Consider the following 24,702-nt stretch of genomic DNA (forward strand, 5'->3'; position numbering starts at 1 on the left):
GCTGTGAGGACTTCTGTAAAACTGACCACCTGTATTGTCCTAAGTGAGTAAGACTTACATAGTCTCTCAAGAGAGTGGAAATGAGTTGGGCCTCCGGAAGCCCTTCCGGGGCCTGTTGATGTAACACACTTTGCTCTGTGCTTCTGCAGTGGAGGCTGGTATCAGAGCCTGACAGCTGGGAACTCAGCACCTTTCCCAGTCCTCAGGATAGTCTCTGAAAACTTGGTTTAGTGTGTCTCAGTTTTGTATTAGGTTCAGCAGATTATACCTTAATGTTGCAAAAAATGTTTGTGAACTTGCTATTAAATGTTACTGGTTTCTGTCCATTGCCCTTTGCAGTAAGCCCTCTGGAAACAACATAGCTTCCCTGACCTTCCTGGGAGTTGTCTTGGGTAGATGGACTCCACGCTGGGTTACATAAACCAGCGGGGAAGGCTTTGGATTCGGAGTTAGCGGGACCCTCAGGCAGAGTCGGAGCTTCTTGCTCTCCTTGAGTTGCCAGCTCTCACTGTGCCCCTAGATTCAGCAGCTCACCGCGCTGCTTCCTGCTGGGAAGTGCGGCTTATGCCTCCAGGGGCTCTAACCCAGTGTCCCCCTGCTGCCTGCCATTTGGGGATCAGTTCTAACGCTTTGCAAGCATTTGAATCGGAATTCCGTAAGCCTTGGTGTTCTGTAGTAAGGAAGGGAGAATACTTGAGTTTCCTCGAGCATCAGCGTGGTTGCACGTTTTGTCTTTGGCAGATAGTGACAGGGAAAGATTTGAGTCCTTTGGGGCGTCTTTGAGGTGTGCCTGTGCGTTGGCGTGTATGCCGGCAGGCTCTGTACAGCTGCTTGGTTTGTTTCCCTCGCAGGCTTGCGGACTTGAGCGAGCGCAGGGTTGCTGGCAGGGCCTGGGAAGTTCATCTGTGCGGGCCGGGCGCCCCCACGCGCTGCTCTGTACCTGCGCTTCCACCTGGGGCTCTCGGGACCGTCTGCGTGCTTACCCCGCTTCAGGGACGCGGGTTCCCTCGCTGCTCTCGCATCGGGTGTCCTGCTCAGAATTTGGCGTCCCACTGAGTTTTTAAAGCATAGTGTGATTCTATAACTGATTTTCAGCAGTGACTCCCTGGGAGCTTTTTCTCCATACACGTATCATCTATGATTCCTTGACTTTGGATTTCTGTTCTTTCTCTCTGCAGTGGTTATACTTGTGATGTACTACTTTGTGTCTGTTTATTTTTGGTTAAGAATAACTTGAAAGGCAGAGAAAGAGGGAGGAAGAGAGAGAACGTCCATCTGCTGGTTCACTCCCCAGGTGGCCATACCAGCCAGGGGTGGACTAGGTGAAAACCAGGGCCCTGGAGCACTGTCCAGGTGGCACACCAGCCAGGGGTGGGCTAGGTGAAAACCAGGGCCCTGGAGCACTGTCCAGGTGGCACACCAGCCAGGGGTGGGTTAGGTGAAAACCAGGGCCCTGGAGCACTGTCCAGGTGGCACACCAGCCAGGGGTGGACTAGGTGAAAACCAGGGCCCTGGAGCACTGTCCAGGTGGCCACACCAGCCAGGGGTGGACTAGGTGAAAACCAGGGCCCTGGAGCACTGTCCAGGTGGCCACACCAGCCAGGGGTGGACTAGGTGAAAACCAGGGCCCTGGAGCACTGTCCAGGTGGCCACACCAGCCAGGGGTGGACTAGGTGAAAACCAGGGCCCTGGAGCACTGTCCAGGTCCCACGTGGTTGGAAGGTTCCCAAGAACTTAGGAATCTCTTGTTGCTTTCCCAGGTGCATCAGCAGGGTGCTGGATTGGAAGCAGTGTAGCCAGGACTCAGACTGGCACTCCAGTTGGGGTGCTGGTATTGCAAGCTGTGACTTAACCTGCTGGACCAAAATACCGGCCCCATGTTTTGTCTAAAGATTTATTTATTTATTGGAAAGGCAGAGAGAGAGAGAGAGATCTTCCAGAGAGAGAGATCTTCCATTGCTGATTCACTCACTAAATGGCCACAGCCAGGAGCCAGGGGCTGCCTCTGGGTCTCCCACGTAGGTGCAGGGACCCAAGCACTTGGTCCATCTTCTGTTGCTTTCCCAGGCCATAGCAGAGAGCTGGATCAGAGGTGCAGCAGCTGGGACTTGAACTGGTGCCCATATCGGATGCCGGCACTGCAGATGGTGGCTTTACCTGCTGTGCCATAGCGCTGGCCTCCCCTCCTGCCCCTGCCACGTTTATATTTGATATCTCTTCCTTTGTCGTAACGGTGAATATTATTCTTAAAAAGCTTGCGAAGTCTGTTCCTTCTGCAAATGAGTTTCATGTTCCATCAGTTTGATCGTTAATAGAAGACTTCAATATGTAAAGTCCTGAATATAAATTCAATACTCCAGTGGCCTTCAGTAAAAATTCTCATGTTATAAATATTTGTAAAATCTGGAGAAACCAACCATGTCAGACAAGTGGGCATTGATCAAGTATACGATTTGTGCTTGAGCAGTAGTGAAGCACTTTGACCTTGACTGTTGCATGCAGTGGTTTAAAATGCTGCTTAAGGTACCCACATCCCATATCAAAAGTGCCTGGAACCAAGCCCACCTCTGCTTCCAGTACAGCTCCTGGCTCACGCACCTGAGAGGCAACAGATTATGGCCCAAGTCTTGAGTCCCTGCCACCCACGTGGGACACCCAGATGGAGTTCGGCTCCTGACGTCTGCCTGGCCCAGACACAACTATGGAAGGCATTGGGGGAGTGACCTGGTGGATGGAAGTTCTCTATCTGTCTCTGCATCTTCCCCTCTGTCATTCTGCCTTTCAAATAAAAAGAAAGAAAATCTCATTTGAAAGGCAAAATGAGAGAGCTTGCATCTTCACAAATGCCTGTAACACTCAGGGTTGGGCCAGGCTGACACCAGGAGCCTAGAACTCCATCCAGGTGTCACACATGTTGGGCAGGGACCCAAGTACTTGGACCGTGACCTGCTCTGTCCTAGGCGTGCATTAGCTGGAAGCTGGAATTGAATGGAGCCTGGTTTCAGACAGGGCACTCTGCCACAGGGGTGTGGGCGTCTGAGCCCTCGTCTTAACTGCTGTGCTGTCGTGCTGCCCCCGGACAGCCTTTTAAATGCTTCTGTCTAGTGCTGCTCTAACAGGAGGCTTGACAGAGGGTGAGCTAGAAGTGGACTTCTCATAGTTCCAGAGGCTGGGAAGGGCCAGATGAAGGACTCAGCAGGTTGCTGTCTGGGGAAGGCCTGGTCTCTGCTTCCAGGATTGGCACCTTGAACTTTGTTCTCTCACGGCAAAAGGGACCAACACTGGTTCTTGCCATCCATCTTATAAAGCTGCCAGCCATCCACATGATTCCCATCCTCTTGACTAAGGCTGCTGCTGCGAGCCCCGCCTCTTCCAATAGCATAGTGGTGACTGCGGCCAGCATTCGCATCTGGGGACACATTCGGGCCGTGGCGCCATTTACTGGTTTATTTGAACACAAGTGCTCCATTTCACAACGTGTAACCACAGTGTGTCTTAGATTTGTAACACTTTCCTAAATGTTGTATTTTGTGTAATTTAACATGCTTATCTCAGAGTATATGGGAAATACATAGTGGGTATTTGCCTTGTCCTAAATCCCACTCATAACTTTAGAGTCCCTGAAATCGGTTCTCTTGGTGTGGCTTTTGCATGGTTCCCCTCCCTTAGTTCCCAGACACAGTCAGTCTTAGTCCTGTCATGGCAAAGCTTTCGCATGTGTGTAGTTCTCTGCGCTCCTCTGGCTGGCACCATGTGCAGGCCACTGTCCTCGCGCCTGCGCCGAGGTGTCTGGCCGTCCCTGAGGCATGGCAAGTCTTCCTGCCCCCTCTCAGTCCGCCCTGCCGTGTGCCAGGTTTTCTTAAACCGTTACCAAGCTGAGTGCACAGAGACTCACGTGATGAACAGCTAAATTGCTTTTCAACGAGATTTACAAGGGTTCTTGTTTTAAGCCTCTGTTTTATTATTGACATTCATGCCAAATTTTAATACTTTGTTTCACTTACTCTTTTATTTAGGCATACGTTGTTTTTGTTGTTCTTCGTTTGTCACCTCTTTATAACGTTGTGTGTCCTGCCTCAGGTGGAGGATGCGCTGTCTTACCTGGACCAGGTGAAGCTGCAGTTCGGTAGTCAGCCTCAGGTCTACAACGATTTCCTTGACATCATGAAGGAATTTAAATCTCAGAGGTAAAAGATGTGTGGTTGGACTCAAGCTTTGTGCTTGGTGTGTTGCTTTTGGATATTTGTCTGAAAGAGAGACAGAGAACTGCAGTTAGCGGTTCACTACCCAGATGCCTGTGGTGGCCAGGGCAAGGCCGGGCTAGCCAAAGCTCAAGCCAGCACCACTGTGTGCATGGGAGGAACTCTATGGAGCCGTCACCGCTGCTTCCCGAGGTCTGCCTTAGCAGGAGGTGGAGTCGGCATTGAGCCCAGGCCCTTGATGTGCAGCACGGGCATCTGAACCGCGAGGCTAACAGCCTGCCCCGTGCCCCCTTTGGAGCATTGAATTTTCCAGGTCATGATGGAAACTACCAGACTTTTCTCTCCATGTTGGTAAATTTTCCTGCCAAAATGTTTCTCAGTGCTTTATCAGGACAGTGGTGCTGGTAGTAAGTTAGACTGCCTGATTGATGAGTGGGCTTCAGATGCCCTGGTATTCTGACGTGGTTCGCATGTTGTTAAGAGCAGCTCGTCGAACAGTGCAGAGCTGTGCCCAGTAAAGGATTTCTACTGGTGTATCAAAGATCAGCTCTGCCTGGAAATTGCGGCTCTCAGTTGACTGAGTGTCTGTGTGATACTGCTGTTACCATGAAAGTGTGAGTGTATTGTGTTCAAGACTGGGACAAGTGTCTAGGTCCAGAGCTTGTGTGCGTAGATTCTGTGACATGCATGTTGATCTCTGTGTTTCCCTACGTAGAGAAAACTGAGGGGGAGGTTTTTCTTGCTAGGGTGTCTGTCAGGCTTGCAGCCTTCACTTTTCCTTCTGTTTATCAGCATCGACACTCCAGGAGTGATTAGTCGTGTCTCCCAGCTGTTCAAAGGCCACCCTGACCTGATCATGGGCTTCAACACATTCTTGCCCCCTGGCTACAAAATTGAGGTGCAAACCAATGACATGGTGAACGTGACAACTCCTGGCCAGGTTCATCAGATCCCCACGCACGGCATCCAGCCCCAGCCTCAGCCACCACCCCAGCATCCTTCCCAGCCTTCGGCACAGTCAGCCCCAGCTCCTGCCCAGCCGGCTCCTCAGCCTGCACCTGCCAAAGTCAGCAAGGTGAGCCTGTGGGAAACCGCCTCATGTGACGTGGGTGTCTCAGAGCACCTGCCGTGGACACCTGCCCTTGGCAGGATTCAGACAGGCCCAGAGCCTTCCTCGACAACGATGCAGCTCATCCCGCACCTTTAATGTGTCACATTTACACACAGCATGCTTGCGTGTCTCCTGAAGTGAGCACAGGTGGTGGCCTCGTAGCTCAGTACTTAGACAGGATCATCTCTCATGGTCAAGAGGTACCACTGTCCACGTGCCGTCATTCCAGAGGCTGCTCTTTACCAGATTAACTTGTGTCAAGCTGAGCGAAGACCCCAGTGATGGAGGGGAAGGTGGTGATGATGCACTTGCCTGTGACTAGAACAGACCAAGTGCTCGGCTGCATCTGCAGAGCTCAGGGCCGTGCGTGCTAGTGGCAGCCGGACGAGAAGGTGCAGATGACGTTTCCGTCACCTCAGTGTGCTGGCGCAGAGGTGATCTAGCAGCCTCCTGCAGGAGGGTTTGTCGTCTTGTTAAAGGTCTCCCTAGAATGAGTTCTGTCTGTCTGTACCTGCTGTGCTCGAGAGCTTAAAGACCGCACGTGAAAGATTCTGCCTGCAGCTGGAGGTGGCCCAGCTCTAAGCTGTAGGTAGAAGATTCGAGACTGGGTACTGGTACCACAGAGTGCAGCCCCTCCGCCCTGCCCAGGCGGCTTGGCTGAGTGAGTCAGTAAGGATGCAGGTGGAGTTGACACCTCCTTTTTCTTTACCTCTTTCCCCTTGTCAAACCGTGAGTGTGCGCGCGTGTGCATGCGTGTGCGTGTGCTACTGAGGAGAACACAGACTCTTCTTTTCAGCCTTCCCAGCTGCAAGCACATGCCCCAGCCAGTCAGCAGACTCCCCCACTCCCTCCGTATGCATCCCCGCGCTCTCCGCCGGTCCAGCCTCACACCCCGGTGACCATCTCGCTGGGAACGGCCCCGTCTCTGCAGAACAATCAGCCTGTGGAGTTCAACCACGCCATCAACTATGTGAACAAGATCAAGAACCGGTTCCAGGGGCAGCCAGACATCTACAAAGCCTTCCTGGAGATTCTGCACACCTATCAGGTAGGAGGTTGTCTTGTTGGTTTCTGTGAACCCCTGGCTGCCCTCTCGTCCAAGAAGAACTTAGAAACTGTGATCTGTGATCATAAAGCCACTTTTTTTTTGCCTGACTTGGATGCCCTGTTAGCACCCCGTGGGGATTTGCAGCCACTGCCCTGTGAGATGAATGCTGTTGATCTGGGACGCTTAGAGCAGGGCTAACCTGCAGGAGGAGCAGCTTCGCAGGTGTTTGTGTTGCATCAGTTGGCATGGTGCACTGAGCATCACTTTTACTGCCCAGCGTTTGATTTGCTTGTTCGAAAAGCAGAGGGACAGAGAGACTGTCCGACTGCTGGTTCACTCCCCCAGTGGCAGCTGGATCTGGGCCAGGTCAAAGCCAAGAGCCTGGAACTCTATCAGGGTCTTCCACTGCCCTCCCTGGTGCAGGAAAGGGCACTGAAAATGGAGTGGCACTCTGGTGTGTGTGCTGGCGTTGCCAGCGATGGCTCAACCCATTGTGCCACCACACCATCTTCAACTTTAAAGTCCACAGTCAGAACAGCTGCCGACAGTATAGACTTCTTGAAAATTTATTTGAAAGGCAGAGTTACAGAGAGAGAACACGAGAAAGGTCTTCCATCCACTGCTTCACTCCCCAGATAGCTGCAATGGCTGGGGCTGGGCCTGGCCAGAGCCAGGAGCCAGGAGCCAGGAGCTTCTTCTGGGTCTCCCACGTGGGTGCAGGAGCCAAAGGATTTGGGCCATCCTCCACTGCTTTCCCAGGTGCCATTAGCAGGGAGCAGTATTGGAAGTGGAGCAGCTGGGTCTCGAACCAGCACCCATATTGGATGCTGGCATTGCTGGCAGAGGCTTAACCTGCTAGGCCACAAAGCCGGCTCCTAGACTTTTTTGAGGGTAGCGTAAGTAGATACCAGAGCAGGATTCCTGTCAGGCACTCCGGAAAGCGCAGAGGTGGGATTCAGAGCAGTAACCCTGTGACCCAGCCTCCTTCCGTTCGCAATTCCTCAGAAAGAGCAGCGGAATGCCAAGGAAGCTGGGGGCAGTTACACTCCAGCGCTGACGGAGCAGGAGGTGTACGCCCAGGTGGCTCGTCTGTTCAAAAACCAGGAAGACCTGCTGTCCGAGTTTGGACAGTTCCTCCCAGATGCCAACAGTTCCGTGGTGAGTTTCACTTGGATTCAGGACCGCTGGATGGGTTGCAAAGCTGCAGTCAGAAGGCCCTTGGCCTGACGACACTGAGCCTGCTTTGATCAGAACGCTAACCTCTTGCGTGTGTCTTCAGCTTTTAAGCAAAACAACAGCTGAGAAGGTTGATTCGGTGAGAAATGACCATGGAGGCACCGTGAAGAAGCCCCAGCTAAACAACAAGCCGCAGAGGCCGAGCCAGAACGGCTGCCAGATCCGCAGGCACTCTGGCACGGGAGCCACCCCCCCGGTGAAGGTGCGGCGGGCGGCTGGGTCCTGGGTCCGGGGCGAGCTGCTGTCTGTCAGAGCTCAGCCGTGTGCTGGGCTTTGCCAAAGGGCAGTAGCTGATTGCGGGGTTACAGCGCTCTTGTGAGTTCGGACTGGAGTTTGTTCTTTTTTTGTTTTTGTTTTTGTTTTTGTTTTTGACAAGCAGAGTGGACAGTGAGAGAGAGACAGAGAGAAAGGTCTTCCTTTGCCATTGGTTCACCCTCCAATGGCCGCCGCGGCCGGCGCACCGCGCTGATCCGATGGCAGGAGCCAGGTGCTTCTCCTGGTCTCCCATGGGGTACAGGGCCCAAGCACTTGGGCCATCCTCCACTGCACTCCCGGCCACAGCAGAGAGCTGGCCTGGAAGAGGGGCAACCGGGACAGAATCCGGCGCCCTGACCGGGACTAGAACCCGGTGTGCCGGCGCCGCAAGGTGGAGGATTAGCCTAGTGAGCCGCGGCGCCGGCCGGAGTTTGTTCTTACATTATCTCTCTGCTGTGAGTTGTGTTTATTTTTCTGTTTGCTACCGAGAGTTTCTGACACTTCCAAAGTTTCCGTTCTTCTGATTTTGGTGCTTTAAGAAGAATCTTGAGCTGGATGGATGTTCTTTCAGAAATAGAGGGGTCGTCTTGTGGGAGAGGGGCTGTGCTTTGTGAGATCTCGGGTTCCTCCCCAAGGCGGGATCCGGTGGCTGTTGCAGAAGAGGTCTCCGACGCCTGTTAGGGTTGGGCCACCTGGTGTTTGCACCTGCTGTTGCAGTCAACACGAAGGGGTGTGCCTGCCACCCGTGATACAGCTCATGCGTGGCAGGAACTGGTTAGGTTTGCTCTTTGAATGCCGAGCTCTGAGTGAGTGCTGGAGCGGCAGGTGATGTGAGGTAGGCCTGTCTGCAGAATTCCGTTAAAGAATGACGAAAGCTGGTGGAATTTGTGATCGTACGCGATGACTGGTGAACAAGTGAATGGCTGCGAGGACTGACGTCAGCACTGCCGGTACTCTGAAGGGCCTTGCTCTCTGTTCCAGACGAGTTCTCGTGACGTCAGGCTAGACACAGTCATGGTTTCTGGGCCCTCAGTGACGAGGACTGGGGCCACGGGTTGCCAGGTACGGCCAGGAGAGTGCCCCCACCCCAGGCTCTGCTCTCTCACCTGACAGCCTGCTGTGAGAACCCGCCCTGGGCCGTGAGAGCAGGCTCTGGCTCCCAGCTGGCCCCCATAACTGCAGCGTTTCAGTTTGTACACTTTTCCCAGATAGTTGAAAGTGAATTCTTGCTGTTTGTTCTGTTTCAAACAATACCATCAGTGTGAGTGATATTGCTGACAAGAGTTCCTCCTCCTGTTGGAACCGTGCTGCTTTTCCTGAGCGTTCACAGTGAAGCATCAAAGGTTAGAGATTGACTGCTGTGTGTTCTAGGTGATGTGTGCCCACTCTTTGTACAAATAGCCTCTTCTCCCACAACAGGTAGGAAAAACAGTGGTGTCAGGTTCCAGGTACACTCACTCGGGCCTCTGGAGAAAGGAAGAAAATTAATTCCATAAGCTTGTCACAGTGACTGTTTCTGGAGGCGCTGTCTGGGGAGTAGAATGAGAACTTGAGAGAAGGACACTGATGGGCAGACTAAAACAGACGGGGGAATAATCTTTTAACCTGCAGGCTGAGTTCATGACAGATTCTGTCACTCGTTTCACATTATCACTCAGCAGTAGTTTTGGTCTAGAACTGTGACGTACAGGTGAAAACCGGAAAGTTCACTCTGAGTCTTACATGTCTGTGTCTTTGCTTCTTTGCAGAAGAAACCTAAGCTGCTCAGCCTAAAGGACTCTCCCCTGGCGGAGGCCAGCAAGCACGGTGCTGGCACGGAGTCCTTGTTTTTTGATAAGGTGAGTGATGCTTGAATTAGATTTGAAACCAACTTTCATGATAAAAGAACGAGCCGATTAGGCCTTTGTATTTATTTTATTTACTTAAGTCAGAGTTACACAGAGAGAGAAGGAGAGGCAGAGAGAAAGAGGTCTTCCATCCGCTGGTTCACTCCCCAGTTGGCCGCAACAGCCAGACTGCGCCAATCTGAAGCCAGGAGCCAGGAGCTTCTTCTGGGTCTCCCACGCGGGTGCAGGGCCCAAGGACTTGGGCCATCTTCTGCTTTCCCAGGCCACAGCAGAGAGCGGGATCGGAAGTGGTGCAGCCGGGACTCGAACCGGCACCCATATGGGATGCCAGCACTGCAGGCAGTGACTTTACCTGCTACGCCACAGCACCAGCCACTAAATTTTCATTTTTTTAAAGATTTATTTGTTTGAAAGAGTTAGAGGGTAAGACAAAGAGAGATCATCCATCCCCTAGTTCTTTCTCCAGATAGCTACAACAGCCAGGGCTGGGCCAGGCCAAAGCCAGGAGCCAGGGGCTTCTTTCAGGTCTCCCACATGAGTGGTAAAGGCGCAGACACTTGGGCCATCTTCGACTGCTTTTCACGGGCCATAAACAGAGGGCTGAATTAGAAGTGGAGCAGCCAGGACACAAACAGCCCATGTGGGATACCGACATCACAGGAGGTGGTCTTACCTGCTCCGCCACAGTGCCGGCCCTCCGTGCTTTGTTTTTTCCTATTGTGTGGGTCCCTTCTGTCTGCTGGTATCGCTAGCACAGCTAGAGGGAGGCTGTCGTTGCCTCCTTCGGTTCTGCAAGGTGCATGGCAGCCACGGGCGTCCTCCCCTTGTGCCCGACGTCTGCATGCAGCTCCCCTTTGTGGACACACGGGCCTGCCTGGTGGAGGGTGTGGTGAAGACACCGGATGCCTGTGGTCCTGTGATCACTGTGACTCCCTTTTGTACTGTGCACATACAAGGGCAGTCCCGAAAGTTGGTGGAAACGGAAATAAAAGATGTTGTTTTTATCAAAAGTTTTTGAAATCTGTGCCTAGTTTGTTTCATGATATGTATGTGTTTTCCATAAACTTTTGAAGACCTCTGGTATAGGGTTCCTGGGAGTTCTAGTTTGTTGTTGGAACTCCCCAGGTGACTCGAGTGGGCAGCCCGCGTGAGCTCAGTGGTGCATGTCGTCGTGTGGGGTCTTCGTTCAGCTCTCCTGTGTCTGGTGTGATGAGTAGACACCAGCCCCCTACACTGAGCTGGGGACTGACCCTGTCTTATGCCCCTGGGAGAATATCAAGGGATTACATCCCAGTGAGTGGCACCTCCTCACGGCCTCCTGCTGTGCCTCTGGGAACGCTTTCTGAGGCTGCCCTGACACGGTGCTGAGGTGGATGTAGAAGTCCGGGTGATAGCCACTCGGTGGCAAGGAGAGGGTGGGGAAGGGGACTGTTGGAAAGCAAGGCAGAACCAGAAAGAACAGAAGCCAAACGCATCATGCGGACCTCACTGGGATTCTGCTTTTGAAAACCAGATTTTAGAGGCATTTATTAGACAATTGAAATTTGAGTGTGCGGTTAAGGAACCTTATAAGGAATCTTGAAATAAATTAATTCTTTTAAGAGTAGTGGGCTAGGTGTATGTAGGTACAATGTCTGAGACTTGCTTTATCATTCAATGATAGAGATGCGTGTAAAGGAGACAGAAGTCATTGAGGCTGGGTGATACATGGGTTCAGCACTTCTTTGTGCTTAAAAGCTAGTACAGGGGCTGGGGTTGTGGTGGAGTAGGGTAATCCTCCACCTGCAGTACCAGCATCCCATATGGGCACCAGTTCCAGTCCTGGCTGCCCCACTCTTGATCCAGCTCCCTGCTAACGTGCCTGGGAAAGCAGTAGAAGATGGCCCAAGCTCTTGGGCCCCTGCACCTGCATGGGAGACCTGGAAGAAGCTCCTGGCTCCTGGCTTCAGATCAGGCCAGCTCCAGCCATTGTGGCCATTTAGGGAGTGAACCCATAGATGGAAGACCTCCCTCTTCCTCTGTAACTCTACTCAAATGAAGTCTTGTTTAAAAAAAAAAAAAAAAACCCTAATACAAAAATTAAGTAAAAGTGGTATATTGCACAAAAAGTAACTTGCTCTTTAATCTTTAGCTTTTATTTATTTTTTTATTTATTTATTTGAAAGGCGGAGTTACAGAGGAAGAGAGGGAGAGAGATCAATCTTACATCCACTTGTTTGTTCCCCAAATCGCCACCATGGCTGGGGCTTTCCAGCCCAAAGCCAGCAGCCTGGAGCTTCTTCCAGATCTCCCATCTGGGTGCAGAGGCCCTAGAACTTGCGCCATCACCTGCTGCTCTCGCAGGCGCTCTAGCAGGGAGCTGGATGAGAAGTGGAGCAGCTGGGACTTGAACTGGCACCATGTAGGATACTGGCATTGCAGGCAGCGGTTTAACCTGGGACACCACAGTGCTGTCCCTTAGTCTTTAGCTTTTAAGTTGAGCTTCATATGCCGTGGTGCGCCTCTCAGTGGGAAGTGAGAGAGACAACTGCAGCCTGGAGCGGGGCTGTGCATAAGCCATGGGGGTTGGCACCAGGGAGCTGTAACTGCAGGGCTCATCTGCCCAGGCCAGCCTGAGGTCTGTGTGCCGGCGAACGTGTCTCCATTCTTGATAGTAAAATTCCTATTGTAAATAGAAGGAAAAAGATCAGGTTAGAAGACACAAATGGTTTTTAGAAGTTCAGGGGCCCACACTAGGATGCCTGCATCCCAAGTCGAGTGTCTGGGTTTCATAGCGGCTCTCTGCCTGACTCTGCTTTCCTCCTGAAGCAGACTCCAGGAGGCAGCAGTGGCGGCTCGAGTGTTTGGGTCCCTGCCACACGTGGACCTCGAGTAAATAAATTCATGGCTTCTGAGCTTAGCCCCAACTGAGAACTGTCACATGCATTTGAGGAGTGAGCCAGTGGGAGTGCTGTCTCCCTCTGTGTGTGTGTGTGCGCCTGTATCCCTCACCTCTCTGCCTCATAAACAAATAACAGTCATTGAAGACTACTGGAGTTTGACAACATGGCGAACAGACTCTTACTGTACACCTGTTAAAGGGGCGGCAGAAGGCAGGTAACTGATGTGTGGGGATCTCACTTCTAGAGTGTTCACTGTGGAGCGTGGTGAGCGCACACGGGCTATGGGAGACCAGTGAGGTGACGCCTCAGGCATGTCCTGCTTCAGCACTCCCCGCTCCTGTGTTCCTCAGCGGTCCCAGACAGGATATTACTTGAACCATAAATAATTTTAGTAAGTTCCCTTTATAAAGTACTCCCTTTTTAAAACATAACCATTATCACATCCAAAAAAGTAACATAGATTCCTTAATGTCTTCATACCAGTTATATTTCCTCAGTTTTTAAAAATGTAGTCCAAGGGCCGGTGTTGTGGCATAGCAGTCAAAGCTGCTGCCTGTGGAGGATGGCCCAGGTGCTTGGGCCCTGCACTCACATGGGAGACCAGGAGGAGCACCTGGTTCCTGGCCATTTTGGGGGTGAACCAACGGAGGGCAGACCTTTGTCTCTATCTCTTACTGTCTAACTCTCAAATAAAATAATAATAATAATAATAATTTTTTAAAAAGCTGCTGCCTGCGATGCTGACTTCCCATATAGGCACTGGTTCAAGTCCCGGCTGCTCCATTTCTTTTCCAGCTCCCTGCTAATGCACCTGGGAAAGCAGCAGAGGATGACCCAAGTGCGTGGGACCCTGCACCCATGTGGGGGACCTGGATGAGGCTCCAGGGTCCAGCCTGGCCCAGCCCTGGCTGTTGCAGCCATTTGGGCAATGAACCAGAGGATCGAAGCTCTCTCTCTCTAGCTTTGACTTTCAGATAAATAATACTAAAAAACGTAGTCCACGGGGCAGCGTTGTGGTGGAGTGATGGACGCTTCCACTCGCGACGCCAGCAGCCCCAGGCAGAGCGCTGACTGCGTCCCAGCTGCTCCACTTCTGCCTCAGCTGCTTTCCTAAGTAGCCTGGGAAAGCAGCAGAAGATGGTCCAAGTACTTAGGGCCCTGCCCCCCATGTGGGAGACGAAGATGGAGTTCTAGGCTCCTGGCTTCACCCTGACCTAGCCACAGCTGTTGGGGCCATTTGGAGAGAGAACCAGCAGATGCGAGATCTCTGTCTCTGTCTCTACCCCTCTCTCTCTGTCATTCTGCCTTTCAGATACAGAGATCTTTTTTATGTAATCCAAGATCCCAGTTCCCCACCTAACCGTGTTCTCTGGTCGCCTCAGGTCCGAAAGGCCCTGCGCAGTGCTGAGGCCTATGAGAACTTCCTGCGCTGCCTGGTGATCTTCAACCAGGAGGTGATCTCCCGGGCCGAGCTCGTGCAGCTCGTCTCGCCTTTTCTGGGGTAAGTGCGGTGAGGGCTTCAGCCCTGGGAGCGCTTCTCACGTGGAGACTGGCTAGGGTTTGATGGGTGCAGCCAGTGGTAGGCAGAGCTAGCTAGCTTCAGCACCGTCGAGAATAACAGGATGAAAGAGCGGCTGGGCGCTGCCCGGTTGATGGCAGCTCCGCACCGCCCCCTGCTGTCCCGAGTGTGCTGCCTGCAGAAGCGGTTCCCGGGCTGGGGGGCTTGGTGTTCTGACCCAGTCCCAGGTGGCGGAGCTCGCGCCTCTGGTTGCTGACTGCTCTCTGCTTTGCTTCTTCAGGAAATTCCCTGAACTGTTCAATTGGTTCAAAAACTTCCTGGGCTATAAGGAGTCTGTGCACCTGGAAACCTTCCCAAAGGAACGCGCCACCGAGGGCATCGCCATGGAGATCGACTACGCCTCGTGTAAACGGCTGGGCTCCAGCTACCGCGCCCTGCCCAAGAGTTACCAGCAGCCCAAGTGTACAGGGCGGACCCCGCTCTGTAAAGAGGTGAGGCCTCCAGAGGGTCAGCTGCGCAGCCTCTGCTCCCCCCGGGAGGGAGGGCCGGTTCGGGAATCCAGGCCCCACGGGGATGACAAGTCGAGAGCCCCTCTGTCCTTTCTCAAAAGAAAATATTTCCCCTTACGTTCAGGAGCTCTTCCTTAGCTCCTAGTGAAGTTGCGGAGGGTGGAGTCTGGGGCACAGTGGTAGCTGCTGACTTCCTCCCGGAAGTTCGTTCTTCATCGAGAAGGCGTCATCAGGAGTGGGCGTGCAGCCGAGAGGCTGGGACGCCTTTGTACCAATCAGAGTGTGCTCCCTCGCCTGGCTCCCGCTCCAGCTCCTGGCTCCAGCTTCCTGCTGGTGCACACCCTGGGAGGCAGCAGGCATGGCTCCTGTCGCCCACGGGAGACCTGGAAGGAGCTCCTGCATCCTGGCCACCTCTGCCTCAAAAGCAAAAAGACCTTCATCCTCAGAAGGGCTCTGGTAGGCTCTGGTTTCAGTCCCACTTCTCCTGCCCAAAGGTTCTGAATGACACCTGGGTCTCCTTCCCTTCATGGTCCGAGGACTCCACCTTCGTTAGCTCCAAGAAGACGCAGTACGAAGAACACATTTACCGCTGCGAAGATGAGCGCTTCGAGGTACGGGCGCCTGTGTGTGACGGTCGGGGCCCTCGCGCTGTGGTGGTGAATGCTGGTTGTACTCACTGTGCTTCGTTCATTTGCCAGATACGTGTATCGCAGTTTTCTTTCATGGCAGACGTAGCGTATCTAGGCCACTTCAGCCCTTGTAACTGAAATTGTCCGTTGATGACTGAAATAATACATTTTTTGCATGCGTTTTGAAGGCTATTGTGTTTTACATGGAATAGAAATCCAGTGCCCTCGGGCCTGTGGGCTCCCTTGGAGCTGTTTTTAGATGGTTTATTTTAAGAGCCCCGTGCGGTGAGAACTAGATGTCTTTCCTGCTTGGCTCTTTTTGAAAGGAAGTTAACTGAGGGACTTTTGTGTCCACGAGGTGGCAGGGAAAGGGCTGGAGTGGACGGATGAGCTGCCGAGAGTCCTTCTGCAGCGGGGACGGGAGAGTGGGCTCAGTGCACTCAGTGCGTGCAGCTGGCCAGCCCACCTAGCTCTGCGGGCGGACCGCATCTTTCTCCTTCTCACCCATGCTGACGTAGCTCTCTTCCCTCTTCACACTGACTCCCACTGCTTCCAGAGTTTTCCAGAATGAGCTCTCACGTGCTGCCTGGCCCCTGGCAGGTCGTGGCCACGTTTGCCCCAGCATTCATCAGGAGTCCAGCCATTTGCAGAAGACTCGATCCTGACAGGTGTTAGCCTCCGTGGGGATTAGCAGACTGCGGGGCCTTTCTTGGCCGCCCGGGTTAGCCAGGCTCAGTGTGCATCTTTGTGGCACGGTGCGAGTCCTCACTCCCGACCACTGTGCCTGCCAGCGGGGGGCAGCAGCCTCCTCGCCCATTGGCGCTGGCAAGGGCAAGGAGCAGTGAGTTGTGGGCTGTGTTTGGGGGATGACCTGGGGAAGGTGAGTTCCTGTATCAGTCAGGACGCTGTAAGACAGCTTCCAAGTCCAGGGACCTGGGAAAACGGGGTTCATGTCCAGCTGGGGACTTGGCTCTGAGGATGACCGCATCTGGTTGTGAGAGGGAAAGAGCTAAGAAGGATCTGAGATGCCGGAATGCTCCCACCCGGAGCAGTACCAGCACTTAGACTCGTCTCACAACTCGGTTGCCACACTAGATACGGGGCCCCGCGCGATCGTGAGAGAGTCAGAGAGTTCAGTCCGTTGCTCATGCATAATTGGGAGCGGGGTCCTGGAACCAGAAAACGTGGGGGACACCTTTGCACACTGCTCGTTGCTGCACCCTCTGTCCCTCACTTAGACTCTGTGTGGAACCTTGGAGACGGGTAGTCTAAGGCGTGCAGTGCCAGATGAGCGAGACCTCTTCCAGAAAATAAGTGGCCAGAGCAGGAATTCAAGTGGTTACCCCCAGATGGAATGTGGACTCCACGAGAAGTGAGCGTCAGCACTCAGACTGCTGCTGGCTGTGGAGCAGGCTGTGTTGAGTGGTGTTTGGTGAGGGATTTCAGCAGTGCGTGAAGTTCAGGGAGAGTGGCAGCAGGTGGCTCCCGTGGTGCCCCTCTGGTCTGTAGGGTCAGCTGTGGAGAGCAGGGCACAGTGCTGTGAGGGACTACCGCCGCGTTCTCGTCTTGGCTGGACGTGTCTGAGTGCCAGCTGCTGTGCTGGACTCTTCGTGTAGATCGTACAGTCAGTCCAGAACAGCCTCAGGAGGACCCCGGGTGCTGCCGCCCTTAGACTGTGCTGCAGTGGCAGAGCCGGGCTTGGTCAAGGAGGTGAGCGTCCAGCCCGGGTCTCTGGCCCCGCCGCTCTGTTTTGGTTTGGGTGCTAAGCACCTTTGTTTCTCTCTCCAGCTGGATGTAGTTTTGGAGACCAATCTGGCAACCATCCGGGTTTTGGAAGCAATACAGAAAAAGCTTTCGCGCTTGTCTGCCGAGGAGCAGGCCAAGTTCCGCCTGGACAACACGCTTGGCGGCACGTCGGAGGTGATCCACCGCAAAGCTCTGCAGAGGATATATGCCGACAAGGCCGCCGACATCATCGATGGCCTGCGCAAGAACCCCTCCATCGCCGTGCCCATCGTCCTCAAGAGGTGCCTGGGCCGGGCCCTTCCGCCGTCCTGTGCTGCGCCCAGGCTCAGGCTCCCCTTCAGAGCTCCTGCTGGCCTGAGTGTCTCCCCAGCCCTGGTTGTTGGAAATTGGGTACAAGCAGGAGAAGGGACCTTGTTGTGAAGGTTCTGTGTAACCAGCTGTAGAGAGCAGGTGTGGGGCTGTTGTGAAACACAGGGAGAGCCGGCCGGCGCGCGGCTCACCAGGCTAATCCTCCACCCGCGGCACCGGCACCCCAGGTTCTAGTCCCGGTCGGGGTGCTGGATTCTGTCCCGGTTGCCCCTCTTCCAGTCCAGCTCTCTGCTGTGGCCTGGGAAGGCAGTGGAGGATGGCCCAAGTGCTCGGGCCCTGCACCCACATAGGAGACCAGGAGGAAGCACCTGGCTCCTGGCTTCAGATCGGCACAGCGTGCCAGCCGTAGCAGCCATTTGGGGAGTGAACCAATGGAAAAGGAAGACCTTTCTCTCTCTCTCACTGTCCTAACTCTGCCTGTCAAAAAAAAAAAAAAAAAAAAAAAAAAAACAGGAAGAGCCAAGAAAGAAATGACCCATGTTCCTACCGTTCAGTCCTAGCTGTTAGGAAGATCCTGGTGTGTTTTATAATAAAAAATCACTCTTTGTAGAATTTTTTTATTTATTTGAAAGAGTGACGGGGAGAGAAAGAAAGAATAGATGTTTTCCATCCACTAGTTCATTTCCCAGAGGGCTGTAATAGCCAGGGCTGGGCCAGGGCCAAGCCAAGAGCCCAGAACTCCATTCTGAATGCCCACACAGGTGATAGGGACCTAAGCACTGGGACCATCTGCTGCCTTCCCAGGTGCATTAGCAGGGAGCTGGATTAGAAGCAGGGTGGCTATCACTTGAATTGGCACAGCATCACAGGCCACGGCTGCGCCTTCCGTGCCACGACAGTATTTGTAAAAATTGAGACATGCTCGTGAAAACAGTGTTTGCCATTTTTACCAAGAATGTTTGTCCTGATAGACCAGGCACGGTTGGGTGTGGAGGGCTGAGTACCCACCTAAGGCTTCAAGCAAGAGACCACAGGCAGGGCTGAGCTCCAGTGTCCTTTCTAAGTTCATGGCATTCCTTTTTTTTTTTTTTTTTTAATTCTTTATTGGTTTTTAATATTTGAAAGGCAAAGAGACAGGCACAGACTTCCCATCTGTTGGCTCACTTCGGGAATGTCTGCAGTGCCGGAGGCGGAGGCCAGGAGCTGGGAACCCAATCCAGGTCTCCTGCATAGGTGTTAGAGACCCAGCCACTCAGGCCGGCAGCACTGCCTCCCAGGGTTGCATTGGCAGAAGCTGTGTTGAAGTTGGAGGCCAGAACTGGATGTTGACAACCAGGTCCTTGCAGGCGGATGTAGGCCAGTTGCCTGCCCCCATTGGTACTCTGACCGTGCTGTGACGCTTTGGCTAAGAGCTAAATCCTCTCGGTATCACCTGGCGAACGTTAATTGTTTGCTGCACAGCTCACACAAGCCCAGATTTTACCTTTCGTCCCCAGCCTTCCCCTAAAGAGCAGGCACACGCTGCGGATTATTCCTCTAGCCAGTAGTGTTTGACGTGTGGCTTTTGAGGTGCAGATTAGCCTTTAGTTCTGGTGCTGTGTTGGTTTTCATTCTTCCCTGGAGCCTCAGAGTCAGGGACTCTGCGTGGAGCTTTGCGGACTGTGTCCAAGTGTAGGAGAGGGCCTAAGGCTCTGTGGCGCTCGTCTCCGCTGTCTGAGGCAGAGAGCCCTTTCTTGAAGGAAATGCACCCTCGCCCCGGGGGGTTTTCTGGGGTGCTGTTAGGGAAGTAACTAGATTAGATTTGTGGTTGTGGCACCAGTTACTGCCTCAGAGTGCGTCCTGAATGGCTGATTCGCCACGTGGCAGTCCAGGCCGGCTCTGATGACATTTGCCCCTCGCTGTGAAGGACTCCAGCAGCCCTAGCGATCTTTGGGTTGGAAGTCAGCCTGGCACGCCTCTCCCTTCTGGGCCTGAGTTCCCACTTGTCGCTGTGTGCACCTCCCTCCCACGCAGGCTGAAGATGAAAGAGGAGGAGTGGCGAGAAGCTCAGAGGGGCTTCAACAAGGTGTGGCGAGAGCAGAACGAGAAGTACTACCTGAAGTCTCTGGACCACCAGGGCATCAACTTCAAGCAGAACGACACGAAGGTGCTGCGCTCCAAGAGCCTGCTCAATGAGATCGAGAGCATCTACGACGAGGTGAGCGGAGGCTGCGCGCTGCGCCCTGCCGCTGCCCTGCCGCTGCCCTGCCGCTGCGAGGCCGCCCCAGCCGCCCCGCCCTGCCGCTGCGAGGCCGCCCCGCCCTGCCGCCGCGAGGCCGCCCCAGCCGCCCCGCCCTGCCTGGCCGCCCCAGCCGCCCCGTCCTGCCGCTGCCGCTGCCGCCACGCCGAGCCTTCCTGTGTCGCGGTTCCCACCCTGCTCCACTCTCCCGTCCTCTCCCGTGCCGCCTGCCATCCATCTCCTTCAAGTGACACCTGGCTCTCCTGTGGACCGCCTCCGTTTACCGCTGACCCCCGAGCTCCGTCGTGCGTGCTCCCGGGAGGAGCTCCCAGTCACGGGGGGAGATGGGCCCCTGCGGTGCAGCTGGGAATTCCTAGAATGGGGTCGTCTTGCATTTTGAAAAACAGTAGTAAAATGAACTCTTGCATAAATGTAGTCCTGTATTTTGCCAATACTAGTACACTGTCACCTTCTGCACCCCACCCCATCATCTAACTGTAAATCCCTTATATCATGACCTCCATAAATCCCAGTCCAGAATTTCATTTTTGAGTAATTTATTTATTGGAAAGGCTGAGCCACAAAGCTTTCATCCACTGGTTCGTGCCCCAGATGGCCACAGCAGCCACAGGCCAAAGCCAGGAGTCGGGAACTCCGTCTGGGGCTCCCTCTTAGGCGGCAGGGGCCCAAATGATTGGGCCACCTGCTGCTGCCTTCCAGGCACGTTAGCAGGAAACTGGATCAGAAGTAGAGCAGCTGGGACTCAAACCGTCGCTCTGGTAACGGATGCCAGCATTGCACGTGGCAGCCCAACCCACTGTGCCACAGTGCCATCCCCTAGTCTGGAAATCCACACCCCCACCCCACCCCCAGGATTTAAAATGTTTTGGGGAAATATTTTTATGTATTTGAAAGGCAGAGTGACAGAGAGGGAAAGGCAGAGATCTCCCATCCACCGGCTCACTTCCCAAATGGCCACGGTGTCCTAGGTTGGGCCAGGCCGCAGCCAGGAGCCGGGAACTCCGTCGGGATCTCCTGTGTTGTTCGCAGCGGCACACTCACTTGGCCCCTTCTCCACTGCTGGGGTGCATTGCGGGGAGCTGGATAAGAAGCAGAACAGGGCTGGCATCTTGACATAGTGGGTGAAAGCCATGGCCTGCAGTGCCAGCATTCCATTTGAGTGCAGGTTCAAGTCCCAGCTGCTGCACTTCTGATCCAGCTCCCTGCTAATGCACCTGGAAAGTAGCAGAAGGTGGCCCAAGTCCTTGGGCTCTTGCACCCAAATGGGAGACCCAGAAGTCTTGGCTTGGGCCTCGTCCAGCCCTGTTGTTTTGGCGATCTGGGTAGTGAACCAGCACATGGAGCTCTCCGTTTCCTTATTCCCTCTGTAAGTCTGCCTTTCAAATAAATAAATAAATCTTTAAAAAAAAAAAAAGCAGCAGTGGAACAGCTAGGACTCGAGCAGCATCACAGGCAGTGGTTTAACCTGCTGTGCCATGTCGCTGGCCCTTGTTCTGCCTCACTGTCCCTGTGAAGTCATCAGTGTCTGCGAGGTGCTGTTGTTTTGGCACACCAGTACCTTTCCCACATTTCCGTTTGGTCCTGGAAGAGACACAAGATTCAATTCCTAAGTTTTAGATTGGGGGGAAAATAGGCGCAGTGGTTGATAACGGGTGTACTGTGTGGTCTCGTAGGTCTGTTGCTGGCCTAGACACATCACGCGATTCTTTGTCTCTCCCATCAGAGGCAGGAGCAGGCTACGGAAGAGAACGCTGGTGCACCTGTAGGCCCACACCTGTCGCTCGCCTACGAGGACAAGCAGATCCTGGAGGACGCGGCTGCTCTGATCATCCACCACGTGAAGCGGCAGACGGGCATCCAGAAGGAGGACAAGTACAAGATCAAGCAGATCATGCATCACTTCATTCCCGACCTGCTCTTCGCTCAGCGAGGTGACCTCTCGGATGTGGAGGAGGAGGAGGAGGAGGAGATGGATGTGGATGAAGCTACCGGGGCCGCCAGGAAGCACAACGGTGTCGGGGGCAGCCCCCCGAAGTCCAAGCTGCTGTTCAGTAACACAGCAGCCCAGAAGCTGCGGGGGATGGAGGACGTGTACAACCTGTTCTACGTCAACAACAACTGGTACATCTTCATGCGGCTGCACCAGATCCTCTGCTTGCGGCTGCTGCGGATCTGCTCCCAGGCCGAACGGCAGATTGAAGAAGAGACCCGCGAGAGAGAGTGGGAGCGAGAGGTGCTGGGCATAAAACGAGACAAGAGCGACAGTCCTGCCATCCAGCTACGCCTCAAGGAGCCCAGTGAGTGCTTGGACCCTTGGCTACAGAGGGTGTGCCGGGCTGGGCTCAGGGCCAGCTTAGAGTCAGGAGTACTGCTTTCCTCCAGATATTTATCGATTTACTTATTTATTTGAAAGGCAGAGTGATAGAGAGGGAGAGACAGAGGGAGATCTTGGCATTCACTGGTTCACTTCCGTATGGCCACGTGGCAGGGGCTGGGCCAGGCCGAAGCCAGGAGCCAAGGGCTCCATTCAGATCTCATGTTGGTAGCAGGGGCCCAAGCACTTGGGCCATCTTCACCGCCTTCCAGATGCATGAGCAGGGAGCTGGAGCAGAAGCAGAACAACAGGGAGCTGGAACGTCACTGTCCTGTGGGTGCCAGCACCGCAAGTGTTGGCTTGACCTGCTGCACCGCTATACCGGCCTGAAGATCGCTTTCTTCTTTCTCTCTTTTTTAAGATTGATTTATTTATTCAAAAGGTAGAGTTGCAGAGAGGCAGAGAGAGGGAGGGAGGTCTTCCCTCTGCTGGTTCACTCCTTAAATGGCCACAATGCCTGGAACTGGGACCATCAAAGGCCAAGAGCCAGGAGCTTCATTTGGGTCTCCCATGTGGGTGCAGGGCCCCAAGCACTTGGGCCAACTTCCACTGCTTTCCTAGGCCACAGCAGGGAGCTGGATCGGAAGTGGAGCAGCTGGGATTCGAACTGGCGCCCATATGGGATGCTGGCACTGCAGGCGGTGGCTTTGCCTGCTATGCCATAGTGCCAGCCCCAGATTGGATTCTTTTATGCATAGAGCACAGAACTTAGATTTGGATTATGATCCAGATCCCAGCTCTCCAGTTTCCTGTGACTTCACTTAAACTTCATGAACCTGTTTACAGGGTTGCTGAGAAAACTAGTAAAGACATATGCAAAATACCCTTGCATGGTTGGATCGTGGACACTAGGTTGACGGTGGGTTCTGTGGGCTTCAGAGAAGGGAGTCAGTTGCCGTTAGTTTCCCAAATGGTAGCACTCTGGTTACTGGAGGAGACCAGGAGGGCGGGGTTGGCTCCATGCTGCTTGTTCATGCCTCAGACAGGTGGAGTTCCCTCACCCAGGACTGAGCGTCGAGGGTCTGTTGGCTCATGACTGTTCAGTAGAAATAGTTTCTGCAAAGGAGGCTGGCGCTCAAGAGATGGTGTGAGACACAGCAGGATAGGCGGAGCAGGAGAGGAGAGAGACGCCGGGCGAGGGCAGACGGGGAAGGGCGGGGAAGCCAGCCTGGGCGCCAAGTCATCTGTGCCACCTGCTTCCAGCTCAGAAATCGGGCGCTCGAGCTGCGAGCCAAAAGCTTTTTCGTAAGCGCTTCCTTCTGGGCACTTGAGGAGATAGCCAGTGTGAGGAGCTGATTCTTTTCCTTGCTTCCATCCTGCCTTCTTTTTTTTTCCTTCTTCGAGAGGTAGAGTGAGCTCTCATCAGGGGTTCCGTCCTCAGATGCCTGCAGCGGCCAGGACCACGCCAGGCCGAAGCCGAGAGCCCGTCTCTTGGAGCCGTCTCCACTGCTCCCAGGGAGCTCAAATCTGGAAGCAGAGCTGGGAGTCAAACCCGGGCCCTCAGATGGGGCATGCACATGTAGTCGTTAGCGTCACCCTACGAAACCAGCTGCTGTGCACTTTATTTTCTTTAAACATTGCTGATTTAGAAGCTATGTGTGGCCCTGGTTTCCTGCTGATTAGCTTATGACACTGGCAGTTAATTTTAAAAGCCTTTCTCTGGATTGTCCTACCTGGAAAGGGACAAATTTTGGACCCAACTCAGGTGATTCCGGCTGCGTGGGTGGGAAGTAGAGTGCAGTATTCCTGGCTCCACATGGTTTGAAGCTTCCATGGTTTGGTTTGGTGCCAATGCCTGCCCTGGTGTGGGTGGCTCTGTGCTTTGGTCTCGTGGCACAGCAACACATCTCAGGGGCTGTGCTGCACTCCAGCAGTGAAACTGGAGCCCTGGTTTATTCCGTGTGGGTGGGCACTCTTCTGTTGTGCCTGTCCTCAGGGACCCTGTCAGCCTGCAGGCAGGTGGAGACGGGCAGTTTCTGCCCTGCACAGACAGGCAGCGAATCTTGAATTCTGCCTACACTTTGAATCAACCCTGTATTGAGTGCAGCATGTGCACAGGAAAGCGTACAAATGAAATTGTACAGTTCAGTGACTTAGTACATGGTAGACACAGTCCTACACAAGAAAGAGGTCAAAAGCCAGCGCTGGGGCTCACTAGGCTAATCCTCCGCCTAGCGTCGCCGGCACACCAGGTTCTAGTCCCGGTCGGGGCACCGGATTCTATCCCAGTTGCCCCTCTTCCAGGCCAGCTCTCTGCTGTGGCCCGGGAGTGCAGTGGAGGATGGCCCAAGTGCTTGGGCCCTGCACCCCATGGGAGACCAGGAGAAGTACCTGGCTCCTGCCATTGGATCAGCGCGTTGCGCCAGCTGCGGCGGCCATTGGAGGGTGAACCAACGGCAAAAGGAAGACCTCTCTCTCTCTTTCTCTCTCTCACTGTCCACTCTGCTTGTAAAAAAAAAAAAAAAGAGAGAGAGAGAGAGGTCAAGGGGCAGGCATTGTGCAGCAGGTTAGGCTGCCGCTCGCGCCTGCATCCCGTATCAGAGGTCTGATTCACGTCACGGCCACTCCGGACTTCCAGTCCAGCTTCCTGCTAATCCGTCCTGGGAGGGAGCCGCTGCCCACTCAAGTACCTGAGTCCCTGCCACCCACCTGGGAGACCCAGGGTGGAGTTCGTGGCTCCTGGTTTTGTCCTGGCCAACCAGTAGCTGTTATGGTCATTTAGGTTGTGAATCAGTGGGTACAAGACTTCTCTCCCTCTCTCACTTGGCCTTTCACATAAATATGTAAATCCTTCTC

The 24,702-nt window shown here is 53.9% G+C and overlaps 1 protein-coding gene across 5 annotated transcripts in view; it reads left to right on the forward strand.

Moving 5' to 3' along the window:
- The window catches only part of SIN3A (SIN3 transcription regulator family member A), a 67,728-nt gene that overhangs the window by 28,514 nt on the left and 14,512 nt on the right, over positions 1–24,702 (forward strand). For all 5 annotated transcript variants that reach the window (XM_051834600.3, XM_089310840.1, XM_051834603.3 and 2 more), the window contains 12 exons: positions 4,081–4,187; positions 4,995–5,277; positions 6,110–6,361; positions 7,367–7,519; positions 7,641–7,799; positions 9,601–9,690; positions 13,964–14,082; positions 14,381–14,591; positions 15,104–15,220; positions 17,027–17,265; positions 19,307–19,490; positions 21,256–21,829. In XM_051834600.3, coding sequence (XP_051690560.2) covers positions 4,081–4,187; positions 4,995–5,277; positions 6,110–6,361; positions 7,367–7,519; positions 7,641–7,799; positions 9,601–9,690; positions 13,964–14,082; positions 14,381–14,591; positions 15,104–15,220; positions 17,027–17,265; positions 19,307–19,490; positions 21,256–21,829 — 2,488 coding nt within the window. The remainder of the gene's footprint in view (positions 1–4,080; positions 4,188–4,994; positions 5,278–6,109; positions 6,362–7,366; positions 7,520–7,640; positions 7,800–9,600; positions 9,691–13,963; positions 14,083–14,380; positions 14,592–15,103; positions 15,221–17,026; positions 17,266–19,306; positions 19,491–21,255; positions 21,830–24,702) is intronic.

The sequence above is a fragment of the Oryctolagus cuniculus genome, chromosome 12 (assembly GCF_051225735.1).
Source record: "Oryctolagus cuniculus isolate XC-2025 breed Fujian yellow rabbit chromosome 12, ASM5122573v1, whole genome shotgun sequence".
Lineage (NCBI taxonomy): Eukaryota > Metazoa > Chordata > Mammalia > Lagomorpha > Leporidae > Oryctolagus > Oryctolagus cuniculus.